This window comes from Panthera leo, chromosome E1, assembly GCF_018350215.1.
Source record: "Panthera leo isolate Ple1 chromosome E1, P.leo_Ple1_pat1.1, whole genome shotgun sequence".
NCBI classification, from domain to species: domain Eukaryota; kingdom Metazoa; phylum Chordata; class Mammalia; order Carnivora; family Felidae; genus Panthera; species Panthera leo.
The window spans coordinates 60,079,562-60,092,498 of record NC_056692.1 but is presented as its reverse complement, the minus strand read 5'-3'; the positions used below and the strand labels follow the sequence as shown (position 1 = coordinate 60,092,498).

At 60.9% G+C, this 12,937-nt stretch overlaps 3 protein-coding genes across 3 annotated transcripts; 2 read left to right on the top strand and 1 right to left on the bottom strand.

Moving 5' to 3' along the window:
- Nucleotides 1–405: 405 nt before the first annotated feature.
- Nucleotides 406–5,501, bottom strand: CCDC137 (coiled-coil domain containing 137). Its single transcript, XM_042915841.1, has 6 exons — nucleotides 5,340–5,501; nucleotides 4,845–4,978; nucleotides 3,325–3,547; nucleotides 2,001–2,083; nucleotides 1,791–1,870; nucleotides 406–1,621 (listed from the first exon to the last, which is right to left on the bottom strand). Exons 1-6 carry the CDS (start codon nucleotides 5,468–5,470, stop codon nucleotides 1,397–1,399), a joined length of 876 nt encoding a protein of 291 aa, XP_042771775.1. The 5' UTR covers nucleotides 5,471–5,501; the 3' UTR covers nucleotides 406–1,396.
- Nucleotides 5,502–5,610: 109 nt separating this feature from the next.
- OXLD1 (oxidoreductase like domain containing 1) lies at nucleotides 5,611–7,151 on the top strand. Its single transcript, XM_042915842.1, has 2 exons — nucleotides 5,611–5,736; nucleotides 6,558–7,151. Exons 1-2 carry the CDS (start codon nucleotides 5,611–5,613, stop codon nucleotides 6,975–6,977), a joined length of 546 nt encoding a protein of 181 aa, XP_042771776.1. The 3' UTR covers nucleotides 6,978–7,151.
- A 737-nt stretch (nucleotides 7,152–7,888) lies between these two features.
- PDE6G (phosphodiesterase 6G) lies at nucleotides 7,889–12,294 on the top strand. Its single transcript, XM_042915843.1, has 4 exons — nucleotides 7,889–8,192; nucleotides 10,861–11,082; nucleotides 11,494–11,534; nucleotides 11,923–12,294. Exons 2-4 carry the CDS (start codon nucleotides 10,937–10,939, stop codon nucleotides 11,997–11,999), a joined length of 264 nt encoding a protein of 87 aa, XP_042771777.1. The 5' UTR covers nucleotides 7,889–8,192; nucleotides 10,861–10,936; the 3' UTR covers nucleotides 12,000–12,294.
- Nucleotides 12,295–12,937: the final 643 nt, after the last annotated feature.

Below are 12,937 nucleotides of genomic sequence, written 5' to 3'. Positions count from 1 at the left end.
ACTTTGTTCTGTCTCTAGGGGCGACCCCCAGCTCAGGGTCCATCTCTGAGATTTGGGCCTGGTAATCTCTCATGGCAAAGCCATGGGCCGAGTTGGGGAGTTTGGAGGACACTGACAGGCCTGAGCAAAGCTGACACGTGAACTCGGTTTTGAAAGGCAAATTTCCTCCCACCACAACCCATTTCTACCTTCCTGCTTTTGTGCCGTGCTTGGCGAGGAGCCCAGGGACGTGGGTATTTCTCAGGGACTGTGTTCACCCCTGGTCCTGCCCCTGCCTGCCCGCTGCGCTCTGGGGGGGACCCCTGCCTACAGTAATGGCAGCTAGCACCCCTGCCACCCCATGCAGGAGACGGGCCCTGCCACACAGAAACACGTTCCTGAGAAGCTAATAGCTGTGATCTCAAATACAGCTTCAACGTAAAATTTCTTGATTTGAAAATAAGCATTGTAAGGGATACAAACTTAGGGAAGGGCAAAAAAGGATCCCACAGAAACACACCCCCCACGCCGTGCAGGGCCACCCTGGCCAAGGCGGAGACAGCACTTCCTGAGCTGTCCCAGCCCAGCTCTGCCAGCCAGAGGCACCTGAGCTGGTGAGCCCAAGGGAGGAGCCAGGTGCCTTCACAGGGATGTGAGCAGGACTCCACTCCTCCCCCCGCGCCCCCGGTCCTACAGCTGAGCACCCTCAGAACATGTGGGGCTCCCTCCTTTGGCAGGAATTCCCACGCAGCCTTTTTAACTACAAGAAAGTTGCGGGGCCAGGATCCTGTCCTTGCCGTCAAGCTGCTTCACCCCTGCTCTTCTCTCCCCAGAGTCCTTGGGGACGCCAGGAACAGACCTCCTCAAACCCACTCCATGTGGGGATGTGGCACCAGGGACAAGGCACCAGGAGAGGGTCCAGGTGGCCGAGGCACTGAGCCCACCCCCACCTAGGCTGTGTTTCCACCTGTGCTGCACTGTTGAACCCAATGGGGCCTCAGTTATCGGCTTGGCTGGCCAAGTCTGCAGTGTCTACAGTTAGTCGGCGTTTAAGGACAGGATTACGGGATTGGCCCTCCCCGAAGTGACCGTGGGTTGTCTCAGGCTGGACCTGTGTGTTCAGCACAAAGCTGTGTGTGATGCCCGACTGGCTGTGTCCCAAGCAGGTGCTGGTCTGTCTCTGGGGACTTGGGACGGACAATGCCCTGTGGGAGATGGCCCAGCAGACGGTCAGTCACAGAAGAGCCCTCTTCGGGGAGGAAAAAAACGAGAGAGCAGAGACCTGGAGCCCTGTTCTACACTCGAAAGCTGGTACATGGGGGCCTGGGAGTCCCAGTGTGCTCCAGGAAAAGGACCCTTGTGTACAGGCCATCTACGTGTCCTCCCCGACGCAGGTGTGGAGGCCCTGGTCACACCGTCACAGACAGGTCTCTGCCTTCTTCCTGGAAGCGGGGTGGGGTGAATGGGGTGGCCGTGGGGACTGAGCCGCCTGCCGCTGCCGCGTCTTTAGTGCCCGGTAGGCCTGCACAGCCCGCTCTCTCTCCTCCCCAACAATCCGCTGTCGGGCCAGCGATGCGGTCAGAGGCTGGGACACACCACCAGGGCTCAGAAGCATCCTCAGCATCAGCGATTTCTTCCCAGGCTAAAGAACAGAGATAGAAGTTGAGGCACAGGTTCGGGAAGGAGGGAGATGAGGAAGGGCCACGGTGGTCCGACAGCCGGACGCCCGGTGAGAACGCAGCATTCCGTCTGCAGGCTGTGGGCCCGGCAGCGCTGGGGGACACACAGGGCCACCCCCCGCCCCTGCTCACCTGGCCCCCGCCCCTGCTCATCCTGGGCTGGGCGGTCAGCTCTGGGGGCTGCAGGGCAACCTCGCCAAACTTCACCGTGTCTGCAGGGGCAGAGGAGCACAAGTGAGGCCTCTGCCCACACAGCCGCGGCCCCATCCGCTGACCCCCCTCTGCTGACCCCGGGAAGACAGCGGGGCCCGAGGCCGACGCGGTCGCTTCAGGAAGAGCCACCTCGGAGCAGCTCCCGCTCCAGCCTTTCTGCTGCCTTTTCCTCCCTTCTCTGCCGGACTCTATCCAGTCGCCGTTTCTGGAACCTGGGGAAGAAAGCACGATGCTGTTCAGGTTCCTAAACTCTCATTTCTCTGGATTCCGAAGGTGGAGATCACCCTGCCCGGGAGGGTGCCCTAGAGTGGACCCCAGTGAGCTGCCACCGTGTCCCCACAGCTGTGTGCCAGAGAGGGCTCCGAACGGCAGGCGCCCAGAGTTCCACGTCAGTGGTTCTCAGTGGGGGCGACGGTGCCCCGGGGTACGTATGACAACTTCCGGAGACGTTCTGGGTTGTCACAGCGGGTGGGAGCTCTCCTGGCACCTCAGGTGGAGGCCGGGGATGGTGCCCCCACCCCAGAGAATGACCGGCCCCGAGTGTCAGCTGCGCGACTGTGTCTAAAGGGTCTCACAAAGCGGCCCTGTGTCCGGGGCATCGCTGCGGCCAGACGGTACGTGGGACAGGTTTCCTGTGATGGGCTTCTGGTCACCTGACCCGACTACAAGCACAAAGAGTGCTCAGACGAGGCTGCAGACCATCCCCAACTCACAGGTGCTGAGGGAACTGCTGATGAAGCCCGGGCTGGCACAACTCAAAAGCCGCAGCTATGGCAGAAACATCTCGAAAAGCCCTTGTTTGTCAAAATCACCTCCCAGCTCCGGCCCCCAAGCCCAGGGAGGTGGCACGTGGCTTCCTTCCCAGACTCCGGGGCTGGGAGGCAGGGGAGCAGCAACTGGCAGCGTGCTCCCCCTGGCCCCAGATGCCGCCTGAACCCCCCTGGAGATGCTGGTGTCCCTACTTTGCGGACGGGACACGGGAGCTGAGAGAGGTCACAGAACTTGTGCATATGGCACAGCTGAAGGTGCTCAGAGATGACGTGGCATCTCCCGCCAGAGGCAGGGGAACCCCGGGGCTGCGTGGGAACCCCACATGTAGTACCGATCTCCGGCAGAGGCGGCATGGTCCCCTGGTGGCCAGCAAACCCTCCCGAGGGAGCATGGGGCCTCGTCTTTTCTCCACCTCCCTACTGCAACTGGCCAGGAGGACGGCTGGCCCTTGACCTCATCTGGCTCTTGGGCCCCCTGGATGCTTTTCCAGAGAAAGGCAAAGACAGACCTAGGCCTTCAGAGTTCCGTGGCTTTAGAGGCTCCCTGCACCCCAAGGTTAAGAGGCTCGGGTGTAGAGAAAACACTCACCGACTGACCAGCTTTTCACTTCTTTCTGCGCTCCCCATTCTGACACTGCGGGAGACAGTCGTGGGACCCCAGCCCCTACCCCGCCCCCACTCACGCTTTCTTCCGCTCAGATTTCTCCTTCTTGGGAGCCACCTGCACCTCAGGCTGCCGGGCCACCTGGTTCTTGCTGAGAAAAAGCACATGCTGGGCCTCCTGCTCCATACGCTGGATGTAGGCCCCGTCAGACTCCCACTTCCTCTGCTTGAATTTGGGGACAGCAATGTCCGGCTCCACTCCTTTTGCTTCCTTCTCCAATGTCTTTCTGAAGGCCATCTGGGCTGAGGACAAAGCGGGCGTGGGGTGAGGGGCAGGAGGGAGACGGTGCCAGGCTGGCTGCACGTGCTGGTGCCTCTGCCCAAGGCCACGGGGAAGGAAGACCAGACCCAGTGGGAGCAGCCCAACCACAGTAGCTAGAGAGGATTCACGATGCCCAGCTCGGGCACCCTTGCGGATGGGATCCCCGTGGCCCACCGCTCCATGTCAAAGACGTCCACCACAGCTCGGCTGAAAAACAAAACAGGAAATAACCTAAATGTCTACCAAAACATGGCTGCTCGAGGGAGCACCCTATGTTCGTGCGAAGACTTTATCACACAAATCGAGGACAGTAAGCAAAGCACGGGGTGAAGGCATAGCTTTACCGCCGTTAACACGTGAAAATAGACAGACCCTCTCTCGGAAAGGCACCTGAGAAGATGAACGGTGCTTTCTCTCAAAGGGTGACAGCAGGATTCAGAGACAGGGAGCCAGGCTATGCCGTACCTCATACCTCTCAGAACTGCTTGATTCACCGTGTACGTGAGCGTATAGCTCTTAAATAACCAAAAACGAGTGCCAGCTCAGGAGGGCACAGTTCAAAGTGTGCCATCTGCCACTGGGGCCAGCGCGCCTCCTCCAATTCTCCCCTTCCGTGCCTCTCTCACGTTCTCTTTGGCAGTCACGTAACCCCAATGAAAAGCAGGAGGTTTACAGAGAAATTACAGAACAGCACTGCTGTAAAATCAATCTCACATTTGGGAAAACATTTACATACACAGAACATGCTGGACTCCATCCCCCTCAAACGCCCTGAGTGTTGTTTCTGGCAGAGGCTGACAGGTGGGCACCCAGCCTGGCCTTGGGTGAGGGTTGGAAGGGTAAGTTTCTCACGGGGGTCCGATCAATTCTCTCCTTAACCTCCGGAAAACATCCACTTCTCTCCACCGTCCTTTCCGCACTCCCATCCAAGAAACTGTCATTTCTCACTTGCAAGAGCTTCACTGGCCTGTCGTGTCCACCCCCTCAGCTGTTACACAGTGATCTCTCTTCTGATGGATCTCCACTACTTCTGGGAGGGGAATCCGCAATCCTCACAGGAGGCCCCTTGGGGTTTTTCTGGAGCCTCATCTGAAACCACACTACCACCTGCTGCCAGCCACCTCTTTGGCCCTGGTGACACCAGCCCTTGGTTAGTGCCCCACATGTTCCTGCACCCTCAAACCACTGGGTCCTGGCAGATTTCTTCTGCCTGAAACACGGCAAGTAGATTCAAACACACAAAGCTTTATTACCACCCAGCATGGGCCTGCACGTTACCTTCTTTCTTTCTCTTTTTGTTACTGATGGGATTTTTCATCTCCTGGCGGCTCCTCATAATCTCTCGGAGCCGGAAAGGGATTTCCTGTTCGTCCTGGTTTTGGGGCTTGCAATTTACTTTCTTTTTTTCTTTGCTGGGAGGGAGAACAGGAGGGTGAGACGAGACTTAAGCTCGGCATAAGCAGAATCAGAGAAACTGAAGCCGGGCCTGGGACGGGAATTTCGCAGGCCACCTGGCTGCTGGGGTGCGTGCCAGGCAAGGAGGCATCCTCACCGCACACTGTCCCTGCGCTGCGTTCCCGCAGGACGCTGGGGTGGAGGGCCGCTCCCACAGCCCCAGGAGGACTCGTCCCTGACCTCCTCTCGGATGGCAAACACGGCACCCCGGAAGGTGGCTAGTGCCTCCACGCTGGAGACCCTCACGCCTTCCCTCACCCGGCCGGTCCCCCGTCGCGCCCGTGGCACGGACACAGCGGGGGCCGGGTAGAGACCCACCTGCGCGGTCCGGGCCACGGCGCCGAGCGCTGCTTCCCCGGCAGCTGCTGCTTTCTCCCCTGCGGCCGCCCCGGACCCCCAGGCCCCGCCGTCCCCACCGTAGCAGCCCCTCTACGCCCGGCTCCCGCCATCTGCACGCCGGGCGCTCCAGGAAGAAGCCACTTCCGCCCTTCCGCACAGTCCCGCCCCACGACCGCCACTTCCGCTTCCTGCGCTCAGCCCCGCGCCCATTGGGGCGGTGCTGCTTCCTGGCGGGCCAGGATTGGCCAGAATGGCCGCCCCTCACGCCTCGGTGGGCGGGGTGAGGCGCGCGTGTGCGTGGGTCGGGCCGAGTGTGATGCTGCTCGGGAGCTTGGCCGGGGGAGGCCGGGCGGTGGCCGCCGCTGCCCGGCGTCCGGCAAGTACCAGCGGGTCGGGGGCCGGGGCTGGGCGCGTTCGGGAGGCCGGGGCCGGCAGGGACTGGAGACGTCCTGCCTTCCCCGCCTGCAGGGGACCGTGGCTGCCTGCCCTGGCTCCACGGGAAGGACCGCCCTGCGCTGGACCCACCCGCTCAGCAGTGTCCCTTGCGCGCCCGCTGTGTGCGAGCCCTTTGGGGAAGCTGCGGTGAACAAGGAGCTGATGCTCCTCGCAAGAGTTAGAGGAAATGGATAAATAGAGTCAGGGCCGCGTCTGTCAGTGCTGAGGGCCCCAGACACAGTGGAGAGGGGAGGGGACCCTGGGGCCGGGGCTGGGACCGGAGAACGGATAGGAAGCGGGAGGGCTGCCCTCGGAGCCTTTGGGGGATGACCTGGGGGAGAACAGGGATGAAGGGGCGGTGTCCGCAATCAGGCTGGTAGGACAGGGACGCGGCTGCGCTGGTGGGAGAGGGAGAAGCAGCTGTGTGGCCCGAGCTCACAGGCTCCCGCCCCGCCCCCATTCTGCCAAAGGAGCAGAGCGTTCTTAGCTGGAGGTGCCAAGGTACCCCCCACACCACCATCTGCTGGAGGGTGCACCCAGTGCCTGTACCCGAAGCCAGCATTTCTCACGAGTTGTGTGTTACAGCAGCCCTTATGTCCACTTTACAGAGGGAAAACTGAGTCTAGAGGTGAAGTAACTTGTATAAGGTCTCATGGGAAATGAGGGAGTGGAGAAGCACCTGGGGCCCCCTGCCAGTGACAGGGGCCGAAACTCCCCTGGAGCTGGGGGCAGGCAAGGCCTTACCAGCCTCTGTCTCCTTAGGGGCCACGGCGACTCTCCAGCTGGGGCCGGTGCCGAAGGCTTCCTGGAGGCAGCAGCACTCTTTACCAGCACTGTGCCTGGGTCCAAGCCCGGGAGGGCCACGGAGAGTTCGGGAAGGACCACGTGGAGGTGGGCTCTCAGTCCAGTGCGGAGGGCACCAGGCAGCACAAGTCCTCCTTGCCTGGCGGGGGCCCCTTGGAACCCCCGGTTCCCCTGCCCCCCGGGCTCGAACCCCCCACAAATTGCTGCATGAGTGGCTGCCCCAAGTGCGTGTGGGTGGAGTATGCGGGCGCGCTGCTGCAGCACTACCAGGATGGCGGGGAGCGGGCCCTGGCCGCCCTGGAGGAACACGTGGCTGACGAGAACCTCAAGGCCTTCCTCAGGATGGAGATCCAGCTCCGAGCGAGGAGTGGAGGCTGAGCCGGCTTGCCCACACCCGCACCCAGACAGGCCCCGGCCTGGCAGCTCCTTCCTCCTCGGGAAGCGACACGGAGCTTCATTCACAGCCCTTCACGAGGCTGGTGCCAGACAGGAGTAGGAAGAATTATTTATTGACCTCATCTGGGAATAAATAAGTTCTCTGTGGTGCTCAGACCGGAGGCTTCCGTGTTGTCGTTTGCGGGACTGACGTTGCGTCGTCACAGAAAGACGGTACAGGTTGCAATCGAACGTTCGTTGAGGGCCTACAGCTTTACCAACCCGTAAGGGTAACGTAAGCTCCATTCTTTTGAATAATTATGTGACGACGACCCCAGGAACCCCCTTCTGCCTCCCAGCGTCCCAGAAGTCCTGCGCCGAGGTCAGCTCTGGTTATTCTCAGTGCTGCAGCAGAGGGAGGGCCATCTGGTCCCTCGAAGCTGCTATTGGCAAGGCCTCTAGCAGGCATGAACGCCCGCGGGCAGCCTGGGAACGGCCCCTTTGTTCCAGCTGCAGGGATCCTTGGGGAGATACCCATTCAGCCAGGGGGGAGGCGGTAGATACACCTCCGGGGCCTGAGCCTTCAGTCCTTCCAGCCCACTTAGCTCCGAGGATCGGGGCGATTGGCCAGGGCATCAGCCCTAGAATCAGCCTCCGGGAAACCAGCCTGGTCGGCTGCAGACCTGGCTGCTGGACCATCCAGCCCAGGTAGGACTTTGTCTTAGGGTCCTCACTGCCCACCTCTCCTGCTCACCGCCAGCATGGAAATTGTCCCACCTTCTCTCCCTCCCCCAGCATTTCCAAGCGCTGATACGAGCAGCCTGGACGAGGCGGGGATTAAAGGAATTTATGCCTGTTTTATCTCTTCTCATTTAAAGAAAAAGCTAAGATTGTACTAGAATTTCGTGAGAGGTTTGAGCTGATAGGTCTTCCCGGGTAGGGGCTTTAATGTAAAGCTAGTGTATCACATGGCGATGTGTGGGCCAGGGAGTGGGAGAAAATGTGAGCCTAGTGAGGCCCCTGTGGCTTAGGCTGTCTTTCTGAACAGCTGAGTGCCCTCCAGAAACAGGGTTTGATTGGTTCAGAGAAACCTGATTTATGGTGACACATTTATTAGACTATATATCAGAGCATCTAATTTAACCGCATCCTCACACAGATTGAAAAACGGCCCAGGAAGAGAAAGATTTTCCCGAGACAGCAGCACAGCAAAGCTTGGTGAGCTCTGGGCCTCTCAGAGACATAGAGGTTTTCTGTATTTTTCTCAACAATTCAGGTTTATGGGGTGCCTGGTGGCTCCGTCAGTTAAGCGACCGAAGCTTGGTTTTGGCTCAGGTTATAGTCTCATGGCTTGTGAGATCAAACCCCACGTCAGCATCGGTGCTGACAGTGCAGAGTCTGCTGGGATTCTCTGCCTCTCCCCCACTCTCAAAATAGAGTTAAAAAAAATCAGATTTATAGAGGTTTTGTATACGTACCCGTGTAGGCACGTACGTACACCTCGAGTACATGCTACTCGGTTGGCCTCGCTTCAGAGCTCAACAGTCCTAGCAGAGGCCTGTGTGATGTGAGCTGCCCCATCAAGAAGCCACTGGCGTTGGCCCTGGCAGCGAACGTGGCAATCGTGCCAGGGCAGCATAACACCAGGCTTGCTGAGACGCATGCGGGTGTGGATCTCGTCCTTGTGCATCTGTTTGTTTCCCAGGTACTTCCCCATCTGTGACGTTCTGGCACTGGGCTAGCCGCCGGGGTCCAATAGAAATGTCTGCCCCACTCCGCTGTAACGTGCAAGACGGAGGTTAACACAAGCATTACTCAGGCGAACGACTCTGTAAGAGTGATGAAGGAAAGTTCCGGTTGCCATGAGGTCCTGTGAAATACGTATCCTGGTCTAGCCTGAGGGGTCACCCTAAGGAAGGGATCCTGGTGCGGAGCTCTGAAGAGGGAGCTAGGGGAATGAGGACAGGTGCAGAATACACCCACCGGAGGGGGCAGCCGGTGCAAAGGGGGAGAGGGAGGGGGAGGGATACAGATGAAGTCAGAGAAGTGGATAGTGGCCACACTACGCGGGACTTGGGGGCCGTGAAGACAGTTTCTTTACAAGTCGGAGGATGGAAAGCGGGGGAGACCCAGGACAGCAGCCAGTTTCTTCTTCGCTTCAGAGATGAGCAGCTTCAGGAGAGGGTCTTGTCCGTCCCCAGCTGTTTGTGATCGCATCGTATCCCTTGTCCCGACCACATCCCTGGCTCATCCCTTGGGCCCCAGGCCACACCCGAGCCCCTTCCCTCCTCTCCCTGAATCCTTGGAGGTGGCACCCTCCCTCTGCCCTTCCGAATGGCCCTGATGATCTCATTAGTGTAGCGTCAGGGGACGATCCTAATCGGTTTAGCCAGAGGCAGGATAAATTTCCAGCCGCACCCTGCCGAGGGAGACCTGGTCACTCACACCCATGGCCCCCTGAGACCTGCCCAGTGCGTGGTGAGTAGTGACCTTCCTGGTTGCCTTTCTTGGTGGCCACTTACCCAAGGGTGTTGGTGGGGATCTGCCCCGAGAATGGGGAGCTGGTGGGCTTTTTACCACCGCACTGAGGACTGGGTCTATGGGGGTCTGCCTGCTGTCCTATTCAGAGAGGTTGCCCAGCCAATGATTTTCAGCTCCCCCATGTCAAACAGTGGCTGCAGGCAGCCCCCAAGGCCAGCAATGGTCCGGGGACCTTGGGCCACACACTCCCAGCCAACTTGAGTGGGCATCAGCCACAGGCTGGGCTGGGGCCGGGGCAGCTGGGAGAGCTTAGACGGCGGTTTCCATGAGGCCAGCATCTGAGAGTAGGAGTTCGGTCTGGGCCAGGGCTGTGCACACCAGGCCCACGGCCTGGGACTGGGGAAGGGTCTGGCTGAGCCTACACCGTCTAGGCTGTGAGGAGTGGGCATCACAGGGTCTGAGCAGCCTGGACCACCAAGCCCGCTGCCATGCACCTTGGACCCCGTGCACGTCCTCTTGGCATGGAGGCGGAATCTTAGGGAGGGAAGGTCCATGGTGGGGTCCCCCTGGTACCGGGTGCCCACACCCACCACCCAGCCTTCCTCGGGGTGGGCCCACCTGTCCTCGCCTGCCAGTCTCAGCCCTGGTGCTCTAGCAGGCAGCTGGCAGTGGCCCAAGGCTGGATTCAGGCACTGCAGCCCACAATACCAGGGATGGGTCCCAAGAGGCGGTGCCTGGGGTATCCAGTGCCAGGGGCTCCTGTCTGTGTCATGTGCTTAGCCCCAGAACCTTCCAGGCTCACAGTGGCCCTGAGGGATTAGGGTCTCCCTCTGGAGCTAATAGGCTTAGGGGAAGCTGAGTCGCCCTTGAGCAGGGTCAGGGGGCTTAGGGCATCCAGGGAGAGGTTCTGCGGGAGGGGCAGAGGGGAGGTCACCCTACGCAGTGGGTTCAGGGACGCCAGCAGGTGGCACTGGTGCCCAGAGCAGTCCCTCAGCACAGCGAGTGGCCGGGGGTGGGGTGGGGGGTGAAAGATTCTACTAGTTGAGAGAGGAAGCTGCTGGGGTGGAGGGGAGGGTTGCACAGCTGAGCTCTGGACTTGTTCTGAGACACGCCCCTCCCTGGCCAGCCTGCTGCCCTCCCTTTCTCAGTCGTTCTTCATTGACGCTACTAGCTGCCTGGCATGCCACCGGGAATGAGACAGAGTGTCCCCACCCACCCGAGGGGGGTGCACCTGCAGGGCCACAGGACTCTCATTCCCTCTGCCTGACCCCAGCTGGAGCCCCACCTGGAGATGAGAGGGGGCTGTTGTCGGGGTCATGCCCAGGATCTCGTGTTTCAGGATTTCCTCTGTTCTTCTGGGTTGAGACCTGCAAGGGGGCTGACTGGGATCCCCTCCCCCCACCAGCCTGGTGTGCCCCCAGCCCACAGCGTGAGGAAGTCTAGAAGCCAGAGGTCTCCGTGGGGTCTCTGCCATCCTGGCCATGAACCTGGAGCCACCAAAGGCCGAGATCCGGTCGGCCACCAGGGTGATTGGGGGGCCTGTCACTCCCAGGAAAGGGCCCCCCAAATTTAAGCAGCGGCAAACCAGGCAGTTCAAGAGCAAGCCCCCCAAGAAAGGCGTCCAAGGGTAAGCAGGGCTTGGGGAGGGGCCCAGCCCCAGGCTACACAGGAAGGAGGCGGGGCTACACTTTGAGTGGGTGCTCAGCTGTCCTGTCCTGGCTGAGGATGGTCCCATCGTCCTAATAGGGTGGGGTGGTTCTGGAGGGCCTGAGGGTCCCCCTCAGCATGGGGGTGCGGGAGGTCTCCGGGGCTCCTGTCCCCCTCTACCTGTTACTGCCAAATGGGTCTGGAGACTATGCTCACTGCCACCTAGGGATTCAGCCACAGGCCACCCACTGACGTGTGTCCCTGCACACACACTCACAGCCAGGGCACGCTGGGCAACTCAGGGGTCTGCGGTCAAGTGCATGAACACCCCCCCACACACACCCCCACTCCTCTTTTCCTGGCCACTGGCCCTGACCACTCTGTCCTGTAGGTTTGGGGATGACATCCCTGGAATGGAAGGCCTGGGAACAGGTATGATGTCCTCGAGGGTCTTCCCAGGTCCCCCCCACTCCCCCACCTGTGGGCTTGCCTGCCGTCCCACCCTTCCTCTCCTTCCTCTGGCGGAAGCTTATCTAGGGCGCCGCCCCAAGCCTGTCCTTCATTCTCTGCCCCAATATCGAGCTTTAGACCTCCCGTTCGGCGGGTTCACTGTGGACTTGGAGGGGCTGGAAAGGCATGGGGAGCTCTTGCCGTCCCTCTCTCCACCTGGCCTGCTGCACCCACTGCCTTCCACCCGGCCCCCTCCGGCTGGCGTGCCCCGGTGGGGAGGGCTCTGCACCCAGGACTTCTCTCACCCCCTGAGGGGATGGTGGCCCCTGGGGCCATGACCCTCCTGGTCCCACCGTCCCTTCTCCTGCAGACATCACGGTCATCTGCCCATGGGAGGCCTTCAACCACCTGGAGCTACACGAACTGGCCCAGTACGGCATCATCTAGCGCGAGAGCCTGACCCGGAGTCCCAGGGCCCTACCCCCTGCTGCCCGCTCCGACCCCTGGGCAGGATTCCTGTGAGGAAGCCCATCCCCCTGAGGGTGTCCGGATTGTCCAGTTTGTGTTTGGAGACCCTTGCAAGGTGACAACCTTGGGACCCTAGATGCTAGTTACCAGAAGCCTCCCGTCTCCCTGCAGGACGTCTCGGGCCCGGTCAGGCCCTGCTTAACTTCCAGAGGCCCGCAGATCTTCTTTTAGGGCTGGAAAGCCAGGGCAGGGCTCCCAGAAATGTCCCTCACCCCCTGCTCCCGTCCTGCTATCTGGTGGTGAGGACAAGCCCCCCTCGCCAGTCCTTCCCGGCTGGTGCCCTTGGGTTGGTGGCTGGAGGGGGGGGGGGCGGTGTCCCGGTGGCATCAGCAAGAGCGCAGCACCCCTCCAAACCCCTCACGCCAGCAGGAAACTTGACCTCCCCCCCACGGCCCATGCTTGCTGTCCGTGTTGCAAAATAAAGTCAGCATGCCTCCCCTCGCTCGTCTAGAGTGTGCCGTGGTGCGGGCAGGGCCCAAAGGTGTGGGTCTCCAGCCAGAGTACAGGTGCAGGGTGTCGGGGTACAGTACGGGTACAGGTGCAGGGTGTCGGGGGCCGCAGGGGCCTGGCCGGGCTGAGGGGGAGGGACGCCCACGAGATGCTGAGCCTGGGTCTGTGGTGGCTGGGGGTACGCCCGGCGAGGCCAGACACGCTGGGGGGCAGGGCGCGCACGCCCGGCTGGCTGCCGGAGCCCACCCGCCAGGGGGTGGATGGGGCCCAGCCACAGCTCCTGCCGGGAGGAGGGACGCTTAGCCCTGCCCCACAGGTGAGGAAACAGGCGCAGAGATTGTGGAGTTTGCTCAGTGGCCCAGCCAGCCTGTCCTCGGTGGTCCACGAAAGCTGGATGGGCACCCGCC